At 41.0% G+C, this 14,473-nt stretch overlaps 1 protein-coding gene across 2 annotated transcripts in view; it reads right to left on the bottom strand.

Moving 5' to 3' along the window:
• Positions 1–14,473, bottom strand: part of LOC146075001 (threonine--tRNA ligase 2, cytoplasmic-like) — a 65,323-nt gene that overhangs the window by 44,246 nt on the left and 6,604 nt on the right. For both annotated transcript variants that reach the window (XM_083183796.1, XM_083183795.1), the window contains exon 2: positions 10,361–10,450. In XM_083183796.1, the coding sequence (XP_083039922.1) occupies positions 10,361–10,450 (90 nt within the window). The remainder of the gene's footprint in view (positions 1–10,360; positions 10,451–14,473) is intronic.

Below are 14,473 nucleotides of genomic sequence, written 5' to 3'. Positions count from 1 at the left end.
GGTCTATTCATTCGTACGGCTGAATTCAGCTGAGCTTGCCATTTGTAAAAACTTTATGGTTCTTGAATATACAGCGAGTGTTACAAAGCAGCAGAATCTTATTAATCTGCCATGACTAGAGAAGAGTTTAAAGCTACAGCTTATTCTATATGGAGGGGTGTTATAAAGCTGCAATATAGTCATTTAAAAATTACTTTACTGTAATAACTGGTTTGCACTGGAGGAGTTTAGTGGCTGTTAATGCTATATGATGTATGATAGGTTTACTTTGTACGAGGGAGAATCCCAGCTAGTTGTGACTGTCACCTGGGCATCCTGTGTGTTTCATACTGCTGTTAGTCTATAAAGGGTTACTGTCTAAGATGCTATCCTCCATTGGCCTGCTAAGGCTCGGTTACCTACTACCAGGGCTATTTTTCTGCAGGCTCCAGCAGGAACTGTGGCCCTTATTCTAGTTCACTCTTTCTGACAAAATATTTCTTAGATGGACAAAACCATGTGCACTGCAGGTGAGGCAGGTGTAAAGCCCCACCCAAATCTAATTATCTCTGCACAAGTAACACCTGCCTCACCTGCAGTGCACATGGTTTCGTCCATCTATGAAATATTTTGTCAGAAAGAGTGAACTAGAATAAGGGCCTCAGTTCCTGCTGGAGCCTGCACAAAATTAGCCCTGCCTACTACTAACCGCCTCATATGGTGTTATATGTCCGTGTCCTGGCTGAACTTGTCAGTGTCAGCACCGCCTCACTGCTCACCTCGTAATCTACGAAATCCCCTCCAGCAGTAACCCTGCTGCCTGATGCTCACGGCTTCTTTCACCATCTCAAGTGATTGTATCACCCTCCAACCAGACATGGCTCCGTTAAGATCTGTGTTGCTGCGCTTCACCCTCCATCGATACCCCAGAGCTCACAATACTCAGCAGCCCCTGCAGTTTCCCCTCAAACTGACAGCTGTCCATTTTCCCACTACCCTGCCCTCAGGGTCCAGCATTTTCTCCCCACGTGCTGGATGCAGCAGGTGTCTAGAGCCGATTGCCCATTATCACCAATGAACTGCAGATCACACTATCTATACATCCCACTGTCACCAATATGAAAACATATAGCACAGGGCACACTAATAAGAAATTGCTACTATTTAAAACTGTAATAAACACTGTACATCTATACATATGAGTGACCAAAACGATGCATTCATGGGATTTCCGAGTACCAGACAAATAACATCACAAACTTAATAGGGTGTCACATAGATTCCAGATTTATATACAGGTCACTAGGAATACTATGTATTGATGTATTGCTGTTGTGTATTCCAAACTACTTGACGACAACTTTTATTGCCATCATTTCTAACTTCATGTACAATATTTTTATATGCACTGGCTTGCTTCATTAACAAAAAAAATATGTTTATAGGATTCCTAATAGAGCTATTAGCACAAAAGCCTTGGGGGAAGTTACAATGAAAAGTACAAATGCTGCGGTTGTTATCCAGTGACTCATTTTTCTATTTATTTTATGTGTGTGTTTAAGAGGTGTTTTCATTGAAGTATGAAATGTACCAGTCAGAAGGTGATAAGGGAAAGGCAGTCCAATCAGTGAGGGGAGACAGCATGAAATCAGTGAGGGGAGACAGCATGAAACCAGCTAGTGTTATCAGCAAGGTGAGACAGGAGGCAATTGGGGAAATTTAGGGAGTTCACATTCACATATGATGTTGCTATGGGCAACCAATCAGAATCTACTTCTTATTTATTTAGCACCTTCTAGAATATAATAGTCATGATCTGATTGGTTGCCCATAGCAACATCTCATGTGAAATATAACTCCTATCTTAGCAAAGTTCCCCCAATGCATCTTACTCTGACACCCAAAGTACCAGCATCCCAAACCGGATCTTGCTTCACAGGTTCTCAACTTGGTCCTAAGGACCCTACACAGTTCATGTTTTCCAGGCCTCTGTGGATTTTTAAAATGTGATACACAATGCTCCTGCCAGGTGACCTGGAACACATGAACTGTGCAGGGTCAGAGTTTGAGAACAACTGTCTAAAGGTGCATACACCCGAAAGGATTTGGTGTACAGTGTGAGTGTTCTCAATCAATCGGAACAACCAGCCGTTCTAGGTGTATAAATGATACACAATCCATTGCATACTGCAGTTGACAAACAAATATTTGTACTGCAGGGTTGTCCATCGTTTGTCTAAATAGATATTCCATAACTGAAGTGAAATCTTTAGCATTAACTAGTATAGATAGTTAAATTGAATGCCTGATTTAAAAACAACTGAAACATTTACTATAAGGGGAAATTCAATTCAGTCCATTTTTTTTTCCAGCTAGCCAAAAAAATCCCAGACTTTACTACTCAATTGAAGCCATTTTAGGAAGCTTTTTGTCATGTTTCACCTATGCAATTTCACTTTTTCGTTAAAGTAGAAACCGCATCGGGATAAAAAGTGGTAAATATATTAAACCCACATTTATCTTCTTTAATGAGGCAAACAGAAACACAGAGATTAAAGAAAAAAAAAAGGACAACCAGCGCTGGCTATGTTTCTCAAATAATTTAGAAAAGTATGGCTGTTTCTTTCAAATGAACAATTTTATTAGGACAATATAAAAGCCATATAAAAAGAATTAATGATTCTCATGGTTTAAAATAATAATAGTATTAAAATAGTAGTATATCCTTAAGACAGATTTGATGATACTCCTATATCCCGGATATATATAGCAGTGGGTGTCTATGTATTGCAACAAGTGATATTACCAGGTGGCCGATTCCAGATGTAGACAGATTATACAGATGATGTCTGATAATTGGTCCAGGATACCTGGGTGTATGGTAAATGGATGCCGCTGGTCAGTCCATATTAGGATTAATGCTGGTTGTAGACCATGTAGAGAGAAGTCCCATAAACTGCAGTTACATTTGTAATGCTCAGGAGTAGGCAAATGTGACAGATATACTATACATTTCATGGGTCAGATAAAATAGCTCAACGTGTTTCCATGGGCAAGATCTCCCAGCTTCTTCAGGAGCAGAGATGTATAAACATCTCAGATACTCCAGTGGGGTGTGATGAGAACCCCCATCCAGTGATTACTGTCACAAGCCTAGAGCACATCAGCACTAGGCCTATCACAATCTGGCTGGCTCACTGGGCATGCTCAGGATCTCGCTAGCATTGTGAGTTCACCCATGCAGTCTAGAGCCCAGCAACCAGTGCAGACAGGAACAAAGCGGACACTGCTGTGGTGATGGGGCAACAACAACTGCGGCTGTCAAAAGTGATAGCTGCAATTCTCAGTACAGTCAGTGCCACTGACCAATCATACAATGATCGGCATAAATGATAGGGGCACATAGATCTATGCCCCTCACTTGCCATTTTCAGACACTTCCTGTAGCAGGACAGCTAGAGCTTATTGACTTTCCAAGGCTAAAGCCCCGTACACACGGGGGAGATATATTGCTGAGCAATATATTGCTCAGTTTCTCCTTTTCATCAGCGACCAGAGATGGTCGCTGATGAAAAAGAAACTGCCGGGGGAGCCCGGCAGTGTTAATCAGCTGGTCGCAGGAGCATGTTCCTGCGACCAGCGATCACTACAGGGGTAAAAACGGGAGCGCGCACCCGGCGATATATCACCGGTGCACACTCCCATCGTGGGCAATATGGTCACTTAGCGACCATATTTCTTTCGATATTGTACAAAATCGACCCCGTGTGTACGCACCTTTAGAATATATGGTAAATTGTCTCTTCTCTCTGTGTCACTCCTGCCTGCCTGGCACTCCTTTTTTAAATTGTAAGCTCTCACAAGCAGGGCCCTCCTTCCTCATGTGCTTTACCCTTCCAACACTTATAACAATCATTTTACTCTGCACAGTACCTAACCCTTGGGGTTCTTATGTAGCCTCTTTTGTGAATTGTTCCTACATATGCAGAAAAGCTTATTTGACATGTAATTTTGTGCGGTGAAGGCCCACATCAACTAAGGCGAGGTATTGCATGTGGTACCTCACATGCGATAGCCGGCCATCTCACCAACGGCTCCGGGGGGACAGGATCGCATATAATGCATGCTTTGTTATCTTAACTTTATCATTCCACAACTGAACAGCTGGATAGAAGAAATCCAAAAGAACACACTAATTGTTTTTACAAACATTTAATTTTATGAAGCATAGCTCCAACTTCAATTGTACAGATAATGCACATGTGGTAATAAATTCATACGGAATAGAAGATGATGAACACAAGGTCTTGGACAACCCAACTGTGTATACACATTTATATTAAATTGTAGTTAATATTAATTAGAAGTCACTTAAAATGTATAGAAAAATAATGGTTTGGTCCATTTTTGAATAACATTAGGGAGAACTCACAAGTGGCGGGCAGCCATATTCAACAAACAGCGCCACACTGAAAGTTCAGAACACAGATCGCAAACTGCAGTCCAGCTTTCTTATACACATTTAACCAGTAAATGTGAGGAAACAACTGAAATTGTATTTTTGCTACAAATTTAATTGTGCCACTTTATCAGGTCAAAAAGGTGTTATTCACCTTAAAATCAAGAAGTAAGTTCCCAGCTTTTATCTTCCAGACAGAAACCTGTGTAATGCTCTTCTGTATAGACTCATTTTAGCCAGTTAGTTCTTGTTCTGGAAAAACTAACAATTTACCATAAGAACTAGAACCATTGGTCTAAATACAAAAGTGAACTTCCGTTATATGTAGTAACATAAATCTGTAACTTCATCACGCATCTTTATTTTTGAAGTAGGAGTCTGGAAATAAGGGAAAATATTGGTTATTGAAATGTTATAACAAACAACACAAAGCCACCAACCCAGCCAACACCAGCTTTCAGATGACTTACATAACTGAGGTCACTTTCCTTCTAGCCGAACTTTGGGACCATCTAGTGGGGCTATGCATCTCTTCAGCAAGAGTAAGTATTTGTCTGGTGACTAGAAGTAGACAAAAACAACTGAACATGTTAGAATGCAGTATGACCAACTAAGCCCAGAGTATTATTATTGATACACTTATATAGAAAAATAAAGGGATCAAATTATTTTGTTTGTTTGTGTTGGTTGTGGGAGTGAGAATAAAAAGAAAAAAAAAGAAAAAAAAAAGGACACGTCTTCAAAAAAAAAAAAAAAAAGGCTGTGACCTCTAATAATAACGATTTTAATATGGATCTATATAGAGCCACTAAAGAACACAAGTGACAGAAAAAAGTTACACTAGTTACTGATTTAGGCATGGAGCCGCATCCCCATGCATGAAGTGCCAGAGGTTGCATTTAAAGTAGATTTTCCTTGCAACTCCTGAGGCTGCGAAGAAAAATCTGCCTTAGGCACAATCCCTAAAAATTAAAACATACATACATACTTTCAAAAAGGATCTGACAAACATGGCAGCTTCTTCCAGAATAGCATATCAAAATCTTCTAATAGCAATATATGTGACAAGTGGGTACTTTATACCTATTCATATTAGTTAACTTTATTAAATAAATAGTCTCACCTGAAAACAGAATGCGACTGGTTTAAAATGATACATCACAACTACAGAGGTTCTCACATACATCTAGCCCAGTCTCAGCATGGGGTCGCAGATATGTTGCTGACTTTTCTAATTTCAGTCAGCGATTCAAGTTGTTGAACTGTCTGTTATTTTAGACCCCTCCCATCACTCTGTGCCTCCACAATGCTGCCATGTATGGGCTGTCTGCTGACTACACATGCGATGTGATGACCTTCTGAGGTAACTTGTTGGGGTCCTGTAATTATTTTTATTGTCTGATGGGGTCCAAGAGTAAAATAGTTTGAAGACCCGTGATCTAGCCTAATTGCTTGTTAAACAGCCTTTCTAGTCACACCATGCCATGACTCGGTAGCGACAAGATTCTATGCATGAAACTTTTTCCATTATAATGTGTCTTACTCGCTAAACAGTGTGATTAAGATTCACAAGCTTATACTGATTGAAATGATATGCAGTACCCTTGTACAGAATATAGGCATGCTGCATATCATTTTAATCAGCATAAACTGCTTGTGCTCCTATTTGCACCAAATAAGACACATTATAATGGAAAAAGTTTTAAGTAAAGATACTCAGAGCCAATAAGTCACACAGAACTCTTATGTTATGTCTAATGCAACTTGTGTCCACATGCATGTATATTCCATGTGCTACATCTATACATACTGTAGTTTTAATGATAGGATAGATTGGGAAAATAACTCAACCCATAAATGTTTATTTTTAATTACTTGGTTGTTATTTGTCCCCGTTTGATGGTATTAGAGACATTTACCCCTTTTCTATAGTAACTATGAACTGTACACAATGAGTGAATGGAATTTTTAGCAGACCATATCCACAGTAATAAAATAAAATATAAAAAAGTAAAATGACGTATGAGTATGCTTACAGGGTCTTGGAACAGCACAGTCCATGTGCTGTCTGATGACTTAAAGTGTAATTCTTCATGTTGCTCTAGCCATCTGGGTAACTTGACATTTTCTAATTGGTCCTGGGCAGTAGGTTCCCGGAGCTCTTCTAACCTTTTTAGAATGATTGTTGATGCAGGCTCAGTTAGATCCTCCTAAACAAACATTTGCAAAACAGTACAAAAGAATAAAGGTAATTAAAATACGGCAGCACACAAACCAGAACAAAATAGAAAAATAAATGAGAGTCCCTACCTCAAGTGGGAAGATGACCTTCCATGGTCTGTGCACAAGGTCCCAGTATTCCCGTCGCTGGATGAGCTGTAAGGAGTTTGGCAGGCCACTTTTGGAGAAAGGAGTTGGTGCTGCAAGGTGCCGTTTCCCTCGTTTCACTTCTCGCCCCTCTGTCGACCTCCCCTGCTCCACAGTCACGGTGCAAAAAAGCAAGCAAAAATGGTTGTGGAGCATCGTCATTTATCTGGTTTTTTTTTTTTTTACCGATTAGACGACTACTCATTAAAAGTGGTGCAATATAAAAAACTTGTCTTCACTAGTACTAGAATAATATTGTAATATTGTAGTACTATAAGCATTATAAAAGGGTAATTATTATATAGATGCTTGTGAAAGCCAGACTTAATGCATCGAATGCACAATTTGGAATTAAATAGGTTTTGCATTCTTCTTGCAAAAGGCAAATCAGGGTTAAATGAAAATAATGTGATAGCCATGTAATACAGTATACATTTTGCAGTACAAATGGAGAACCCAGGACAAGATGTCTACTACTGATACCATATATAATATCAAATGAAAAAATAAAATATACACAGAACAATTCTTTAATCAAGACATAAATACTGCGCAGAGGCAAATATGATACCAAGACTAATGTGCTAGCGTATTCAATATGTGGCTTCCAGCTGCCATGAAACTACACATTCCAGTATGCCCTTTGCTATTTGGGTATGCTAAAATTGTGGCAGTGCATGCTGGGATGTTTATTTCCACAGCAGCTGTAGGGTCACATGATAAGTACCCCTTGTACTTGAGTTTCAGTGGGTGGGTGTATGCAATAATAAGAAAACTACATTCAAATCTGCTTAATGGAATTCAGTACTTTAGTGTGTGCAGGGATTCAGAGTTCAATGAAAATGAGCGAAGCAACACTGCATAGGCTTTTTATTTATTTATTTCAGAGATGCTAACAGTTGCATGGTTAGTAAAAGGACTACACTCTGATGGAGCTGATGTGAATAATCTGTTGGATATAATAAATAAGTGAGGGACACTCTTCAAATATACTATATTACAGGTTGAGTGTCCCATATCCACAATTCCAAAATACAGAATTTTTGCAGTGCGGCTGAAATACTTTCTGATGTTTCAATGTACCAAAATATAAAAATTATTGTAATTGGGAGGGGGGGTAATCAATTAGTGCCACCAATTCGACCACTGAGTACGTAATTGTGGATGTTATCACCTGGGTTTTTTTTTTTTTTATTAAAATTTTAACCATGCCTTTTCAGTTTATATATAGGTCTAGTGTACGTGAGTCTAAGAAACACTGTCATCTGCTGGCAAAGAGTGAAACTACATCTCTTTCTCACACATGCACAAACACAAAAGATAGCAGACTAGCTTTCGAAGTTTTTGCTTCGAGTGGGCTTACTAGTCTTCTTACATCCAGTTTCCTGATCTACAGCAGAGAACAACACATGGTGAAAAATAACAGCGTGCAGAACCCGTTTATATATTAACGCTTAATAGAATGTCCATATAAACTGTGTATTTTTTTCCAATATTTAGGGCACTGGACTTGTAACTTGGTGGGACTGCTATGCTATTACTGATGCCTGTCCTTGTGTTTCCCTCCTATATCCCTATAGATTGTAAGCTTGCAGCAGGGCCCTCTTACCTCCAAATCTGTCTGTTGTTACCCAGTTTGTTTTATCACTGTCTACCATTGTAAAGCGCAACGGAATCTGCTGCGCTATATAAGAAACTGTAAATAAATAAATATTTAACACTGACCTATTTGTTGCACTGAACATTCTGGGCTATATTTACTAACTGGCATATTTTCAAAATGCAATCTTTGAAAACCCATTGTTTGGTAATTATAGCCCTCAAAAAACGTACCTATCTGTTGGAGCCTTCATTCTCCATCACCATAAAGCTGATGCTTGATCCTATGACTGATTTATCATTAAGGCTGCACATGTGCTTACATTTAATGGCGCAACAAAGGAAGATGCACACCAACAAGGAACGAGCCTTAACTAAAGTCTGTCTAGGAATGGAGAATAATCCAAGGAGGAGCTGAATTCGTGAGTGAGTGAGTCACACCCAAAAGTACTTGGTTTAACAGCCAAAAACAGCTAAACCCAACTAAAGTATTTGGCAACTGCAAAATGCCCATATTTTCATACAAGCTGTACTCAGCAAGCAGAAGTAATGGGTGCCCATGATATGTATGTGATATGTAAGTGGAGCAACAACTGAACAGCTCTGTGGGGAGAAGGGGCTGCTAAAACAATTTTATTTCCCCCTTTTCTTCTCAAATGCTTCGGTAAGTTACAATAACATCATCCCAAGAAGGCATTAAAACGGTTTTATTGTTTAAATCTGATATCGGTAACGGAAAAGGTAAGCTAGCATGATATATTGCTCAGCTTAAAAATGCCCATAGATGTTATGGGTACAGCTAAAAACACACAAAACAAATCCAGTCCACAATAGTTTCAAACTATTTCACACCAAGGCATAGACCAGGTTGGGTCAGTGTGATCAGGTAGACTTGATTATGAGACCAGGGTTCTTCCCCAGTCTGTGCTGGATAGGCTGCCATCTATATGGGTGTTCCCAGGTTATGGCCAGAGAGCTCCTTAAACTCCTTTTAACATAACCCAGGCAGGGTAACATGGGAACACCCTTTCAGACCTCAGCATATCAGTCTCACACTGGGGGAAAACATGGTCACAATAAGTGTTGCAGACCCGGGTCAACCCATTCACGCTGACAAGGAAAGTTAGAGATTTTTCCTTAGCTTGGTGTGAAAGGGGTATAAACCCCTTGAGTGGTATGCCTGGAAATTTTCCGGCTGTCCCGGAAAATAGGTGCGCGCCAGTGGTGTCCAGGTGTGCACCACTGGCGCAGCAACTCTAGAACCCCTTCCCCAGCCATTCGCCCAACCCTCCCATCACCTGTGCTCTGGCGATTGCACGCCGGAACTCTTCTAACCCCACTTCCCCAGCCGCTTCCGCCTGCCGCCATACTGTTATTAGCAATGACGTTGGCAGGCTCAGGGATGTTCGGGGCGGCTCGGGGGGACTCGGGAGCGCTCAGGCACCCAAGTACACCCGAGCCACCGCTAACATCCCCCAGCCTGCCGCTGACGTCACTGCTAAATGTGACAGAGGCAGCGGGGACAGCAGCGGCAGGGAAGCTCCGGCGTACTAACGCCGGAGCAGAGGTGAGGGAGGGGGATTCCAACTGTGGTGGGTTTTGCTGGGACAGGACAAACCTGCCCTGGTAGATTTGTCCTGCCCGAGCAAAACCTACCACTCAAGGGGTTAAAGGCAAGGCTAGAGTAATCAATGAAGTCTACTCTACACCTCTTGGCAGAGATAACCATTTTTTCTATTGTTTTTGGCAGTTTGAGGTTATCATTGCTTGATAAACACCTTAACAAAAGCGAATAAAAAAATAATTAACAAAATGTGTAATATGTGCAAAACTAAACAAAAAAACAAACAAACCCTATATTAGCCTAGTCAACAAAAATTACTTAAATAGAGGAGTGATTTTCCTCATTAAACCTTCAGAAAAGGGGTACAAGTGAGAAGAGAAGACTGTACACACCTCCTGCTTCTGACCATCAGCTTCTTTGCTGGCTTTCTTATCCTTTTTCTTCTTGTTCTGGGAAGCAGGTTGTTTCTCTACCACCGAGTTCTGTACAAAATGAAAAATAATAATCTTAGAGATGGGAAAGGCTAATGTATCAGTATATATTTTAGAGTGTGGGAGGAAACTGGAGTACCCGGGGGAAACCTATGCAAACACGGAAACAGCATATAAACTCTGCACAGTCATGGAGCAAAATGTACAAAGCCTTGAAAATGTACTAAGCCTTGAAAAGTGATAAAATGGAGAGTGAAAAACCACCGAGTTGTCAGCTACTACCTGTCATTTTCCAAACCCAGCCTGGGACATGACAGTTAGGAGCTGATTGGCTGGTGGTTTATCACACATCAATTATATTATAATGAGAGAAGTGACATGAGGAGATTAGGTACTCGCAGGAGGCCATCTATGACACAGGCTTGGATGAGTGGATGTTGAATGAGCCTATCTGGACGTCACGATGCATGACTATTATGATGTTTGGAGACAATGCTTGCCTTTAAACTACACTTTCTTACAACTTCTAAACAAACCTTTAATATAGTTTGGAGTCTTAGTCTTTCATGTTAAATATTCTGCAGTTAAGAATAATTAATGGCCAGAATTTATAAAAGTAAGGGAATATGCCTCTAAAGCTTTCCTGCTAAAGGAATAATTATAATCTATTTATATACGGCTATCACTCCAAACTGACTCATGTTGGTAGGTGCAAAATACGCCTCAATAGTGTAGGATGAGAACGGACCTCATCACTCAGCACTATAAGTGCTCAGCTGTTGCTAAATTCATTTTGAGTGTTGAGTGGAAATGCTAGATTGCAATTATGCAAAATAAGGTATTCCCGTGGGGGTAGTTGACATAGAAATGGTCAACACAGGAAAAGGCAGACAAGTTTTTCACTTTTTTTTTACGTCTATGTCGACATGGATCCCCAATTAGCGTAATGCTTTGTTCACCGTGCTTTGGGCTTGGTGTCTTTCTAGGTTTGGCACACTATTACATTGCATACTACAGGGGAGAGAGGAGGTTAGAATGTCTTGTTAGGACTGCAATCAAAATCTTTATGAGAACAGGGTATTCAAAAAACACACAGTATTATGCGCAACCCGGGTCACCCACACTGGGGGCTTTTTGTAAAATTACTATCAAATAAAAGGTTATGGGCGGGATGTTATATCATCTGCCACCCTACATCGCCACCTTCCGCCTGGTACTGCATTCTAAACAATCGTATATAATCTCTAACATATGCCACTATTAACGCAAAGGACAGCTCTTCCGATAAGAGCTGTCCTTTGCGATGTTGCTCCGGCGCTACACTTCCGGTTCTGTGACCCAGAAGTCCGTCTGCGCATGCGCAGAGTGCCGGGGCCGACTGAGGGGCATGCTGGGAGAGATCCATGATGGATCCCTCATACAGCACTGCGGTAAGAAGCCCATAGGCCAGTGGTTCCCAACCCTGGTCCTCAAGTACCCCCAACAGTGCATGTTTTCCAGGTCTCCACACAGAATCACAAGTGATATAATTAGCTCCACCTGTGGATCATTTAAAATGTGCCTGAATAATGAGTGCACCTGCTGGGTGACCTGGAAAACATGCACTGTTGGGGGTACTTGAGGACCAGGGTTGGGAACCACTGCCATAGGCTTCAAGGGTACCGCCACTAAAAGCTGGCTATTCCCTCCGTAGCACTGATACTGCGGAGGGGGGTTAGAGCATATGGAAATGCGGTAAAAACCCAGATAAAGGGGTTTTACCGCATTTTATTTTAGAGCATTCCATTCTGTCTTTTGTTGAGGTTTGTCTTGTTTAATGACAATAAAGCTCTTTGTATTGTATATTCTCCCTCCCAACATGGACGGAGAAGTAATAAGTCAGTTAAAAAAAATATATAAAAAAAAAATCAAGCCAAAAAATAGTGTCAACATATTGCATGTCAACATTTTCCATGTGTCAACCAATAGATGTCGACCTATCGGGCGGCTCTGTCTCCATGGCATTAGACATTTTAGTAAGATCATTGCATAAAACTACTCTGCATGGAAAGCCTCGCACTGCCCATTGGCTTGCTCTGCTCAACCCATTTTGTTTTGCACATGCCTCCAGGGACTATCATGCGCCATTGGACTGCACTAATGTTACAGTGACAGACACAGTAGCACAGATCCCTTTCTTCATCAGTAAGAGACCAGGCGTGGTTTTGACCGACATGAGCAATGCATAGTGGGTAGGCGGAGAGTGCCAACATGCAATGTCTCTCAAGCCCCATACACACTAAACGCCCTTCTGAGGGATATATTGTGTATGCTCAATATCTGGAACGATGTGCACTCCCACAATTTTGGCCATGTATCCAATGAACTGCATGTTTAGCAAGGTTCCGGTGATGTCACTGATGAGATAGTTTACCACTATTGATCAGTGTGTAGTAACATTTGCCTGGGAGTTAAGAGAAAACACAAGCTGGGCCCTCCTACCTCTATGTCGGTTTGTTACTACCCAGTTTGTTTTATCACTGTTTACAATTGTAAAGCACAAAAGGAATATGCTGCGCTATATAAGAAGCTGTAAATAATAAAACACTGAGGATGTTGAACATCATTGATATCATCTAGTGTGTATGGGGCTTCGGTGTGTATTTGCTGGACACAGTATATAGTATATTTTTGTCCAGACATCTGCAAGTCTTTAAAAATGATGTATGTCCAGCTTACACTGTCACCAGTTGGGTACTACTTATTGCCGGAATCGGTACATCTATCAGAATGAACTTAGGTCTACAGTCATTAGGTCGACTGGCAGGAAGGTCGACATGGGCCAAGGTCGACATGACTTAAGGTCGAATTTGCATAAAGGTCGACATGAGGAAGGTCGATTGGTCAAAAGGTCGACATGGTGTTTTCACTGTTTTTTTTATCCGAATGTCGACACGGTCGACATGGACACAGTTGGCAATAAGAATCGGACCCTCGCATCGCTCGCTTCGGGCACGGTGGCTTGCTTTGCTCGCCACAGCTTTAATAACCTCCTCCACGCCCTAGTGGATGGTAGGGCATGAAATACCGCCTGTCGGCACATGTCGGCTCAAAAAAACAGTGAAAAACCCCATGTCGACATTATGACCAGTCGACCTTCCTCATGTCGACCTTTATGCAAATTCGACCTTAAGTCAGGTTGAACTTGGCCCATGTCAACCTTAAGTCAGGTCGACCTTCCTGCCAGTCGACCTAGTGGGGTCGACCTAATGACTGTAGACCTAAGTTCATTCTAATAGATGACCGCTTACCTTATTGCCACATAAGTGCCAACATTTTCTGATGAGAACACTGCTGCTCCTTCAGAAATGGTGCCACTTGGCTCTGTAAGCCCACATACTTTGCAGGCATCTGGGGATGCCAGTGCAAGCAAAACCCTGCAATTTGACCAGAGAATTGTGTGCTGCATTTCAGCGGCTTTGTGCATCAGAAATCGGGAATAATTTCTTACAGATTAGTCTACTGTAGGTCAAGAAAAATATTCCATGTTTAGAAGAGTATCTGTCCATTCATTCTTAAGAGACAGCCATGTTCACTTGGCACAAAAACATACTGCATGATGAGTAATGAATTAGGGTAAGCCATTTACAATCCTGTGCTGTAATTGAGCCTGTTACTTTAGTAACAGTGTGAAATAGTGCTGGGAGAGGAGGGCCATCACTGGAAGGAAGGACAGATAAGACACCTGTTATTAGAGGTTATTTTACTCCCTGACATGGTTTTCCAAGAATTCAGATGATCCCCTGAATATGTACATGTATATAACTGGCAATGAGGACTAGACAGCTGTGTAAAATAATATTCCACCCCGATGAGTAACAGTAATGGAGGGTACACACGGTGAGATATGCACTATTTTTCAATTCAATTTGCTTATAGAAGCAGATTCGATCCCAATGTAGTGTAAGTCGAATAGAAAAATAGTCTTGTCATGCAAGACTATGTAGTACAGATCTGTACTATAGATCAGGGCTTGACAAATTTGTAAAAAATCTAGGAGCCAGAATGAAAGTGTAGGAGCCAGAAAAAAAATAG

Source organism: Crinia signifera, chromosome 4 (genome assembly GCF_055691185.1).
Source record: "Crinia signifera chromosome 4, ASM5569118v1, whole genome shotgun sequence".
NCBI lineage: Eukaryota > Metazoa > Chordata > Amphibia > Anura > Myobatrachidae > Crinia > Crinia signifera.
The sequence above is the reverse complement of the archived record's forward strand: the minus strand, read 5'-3'. Positions and strand labels throughout refer to the sequence as shown.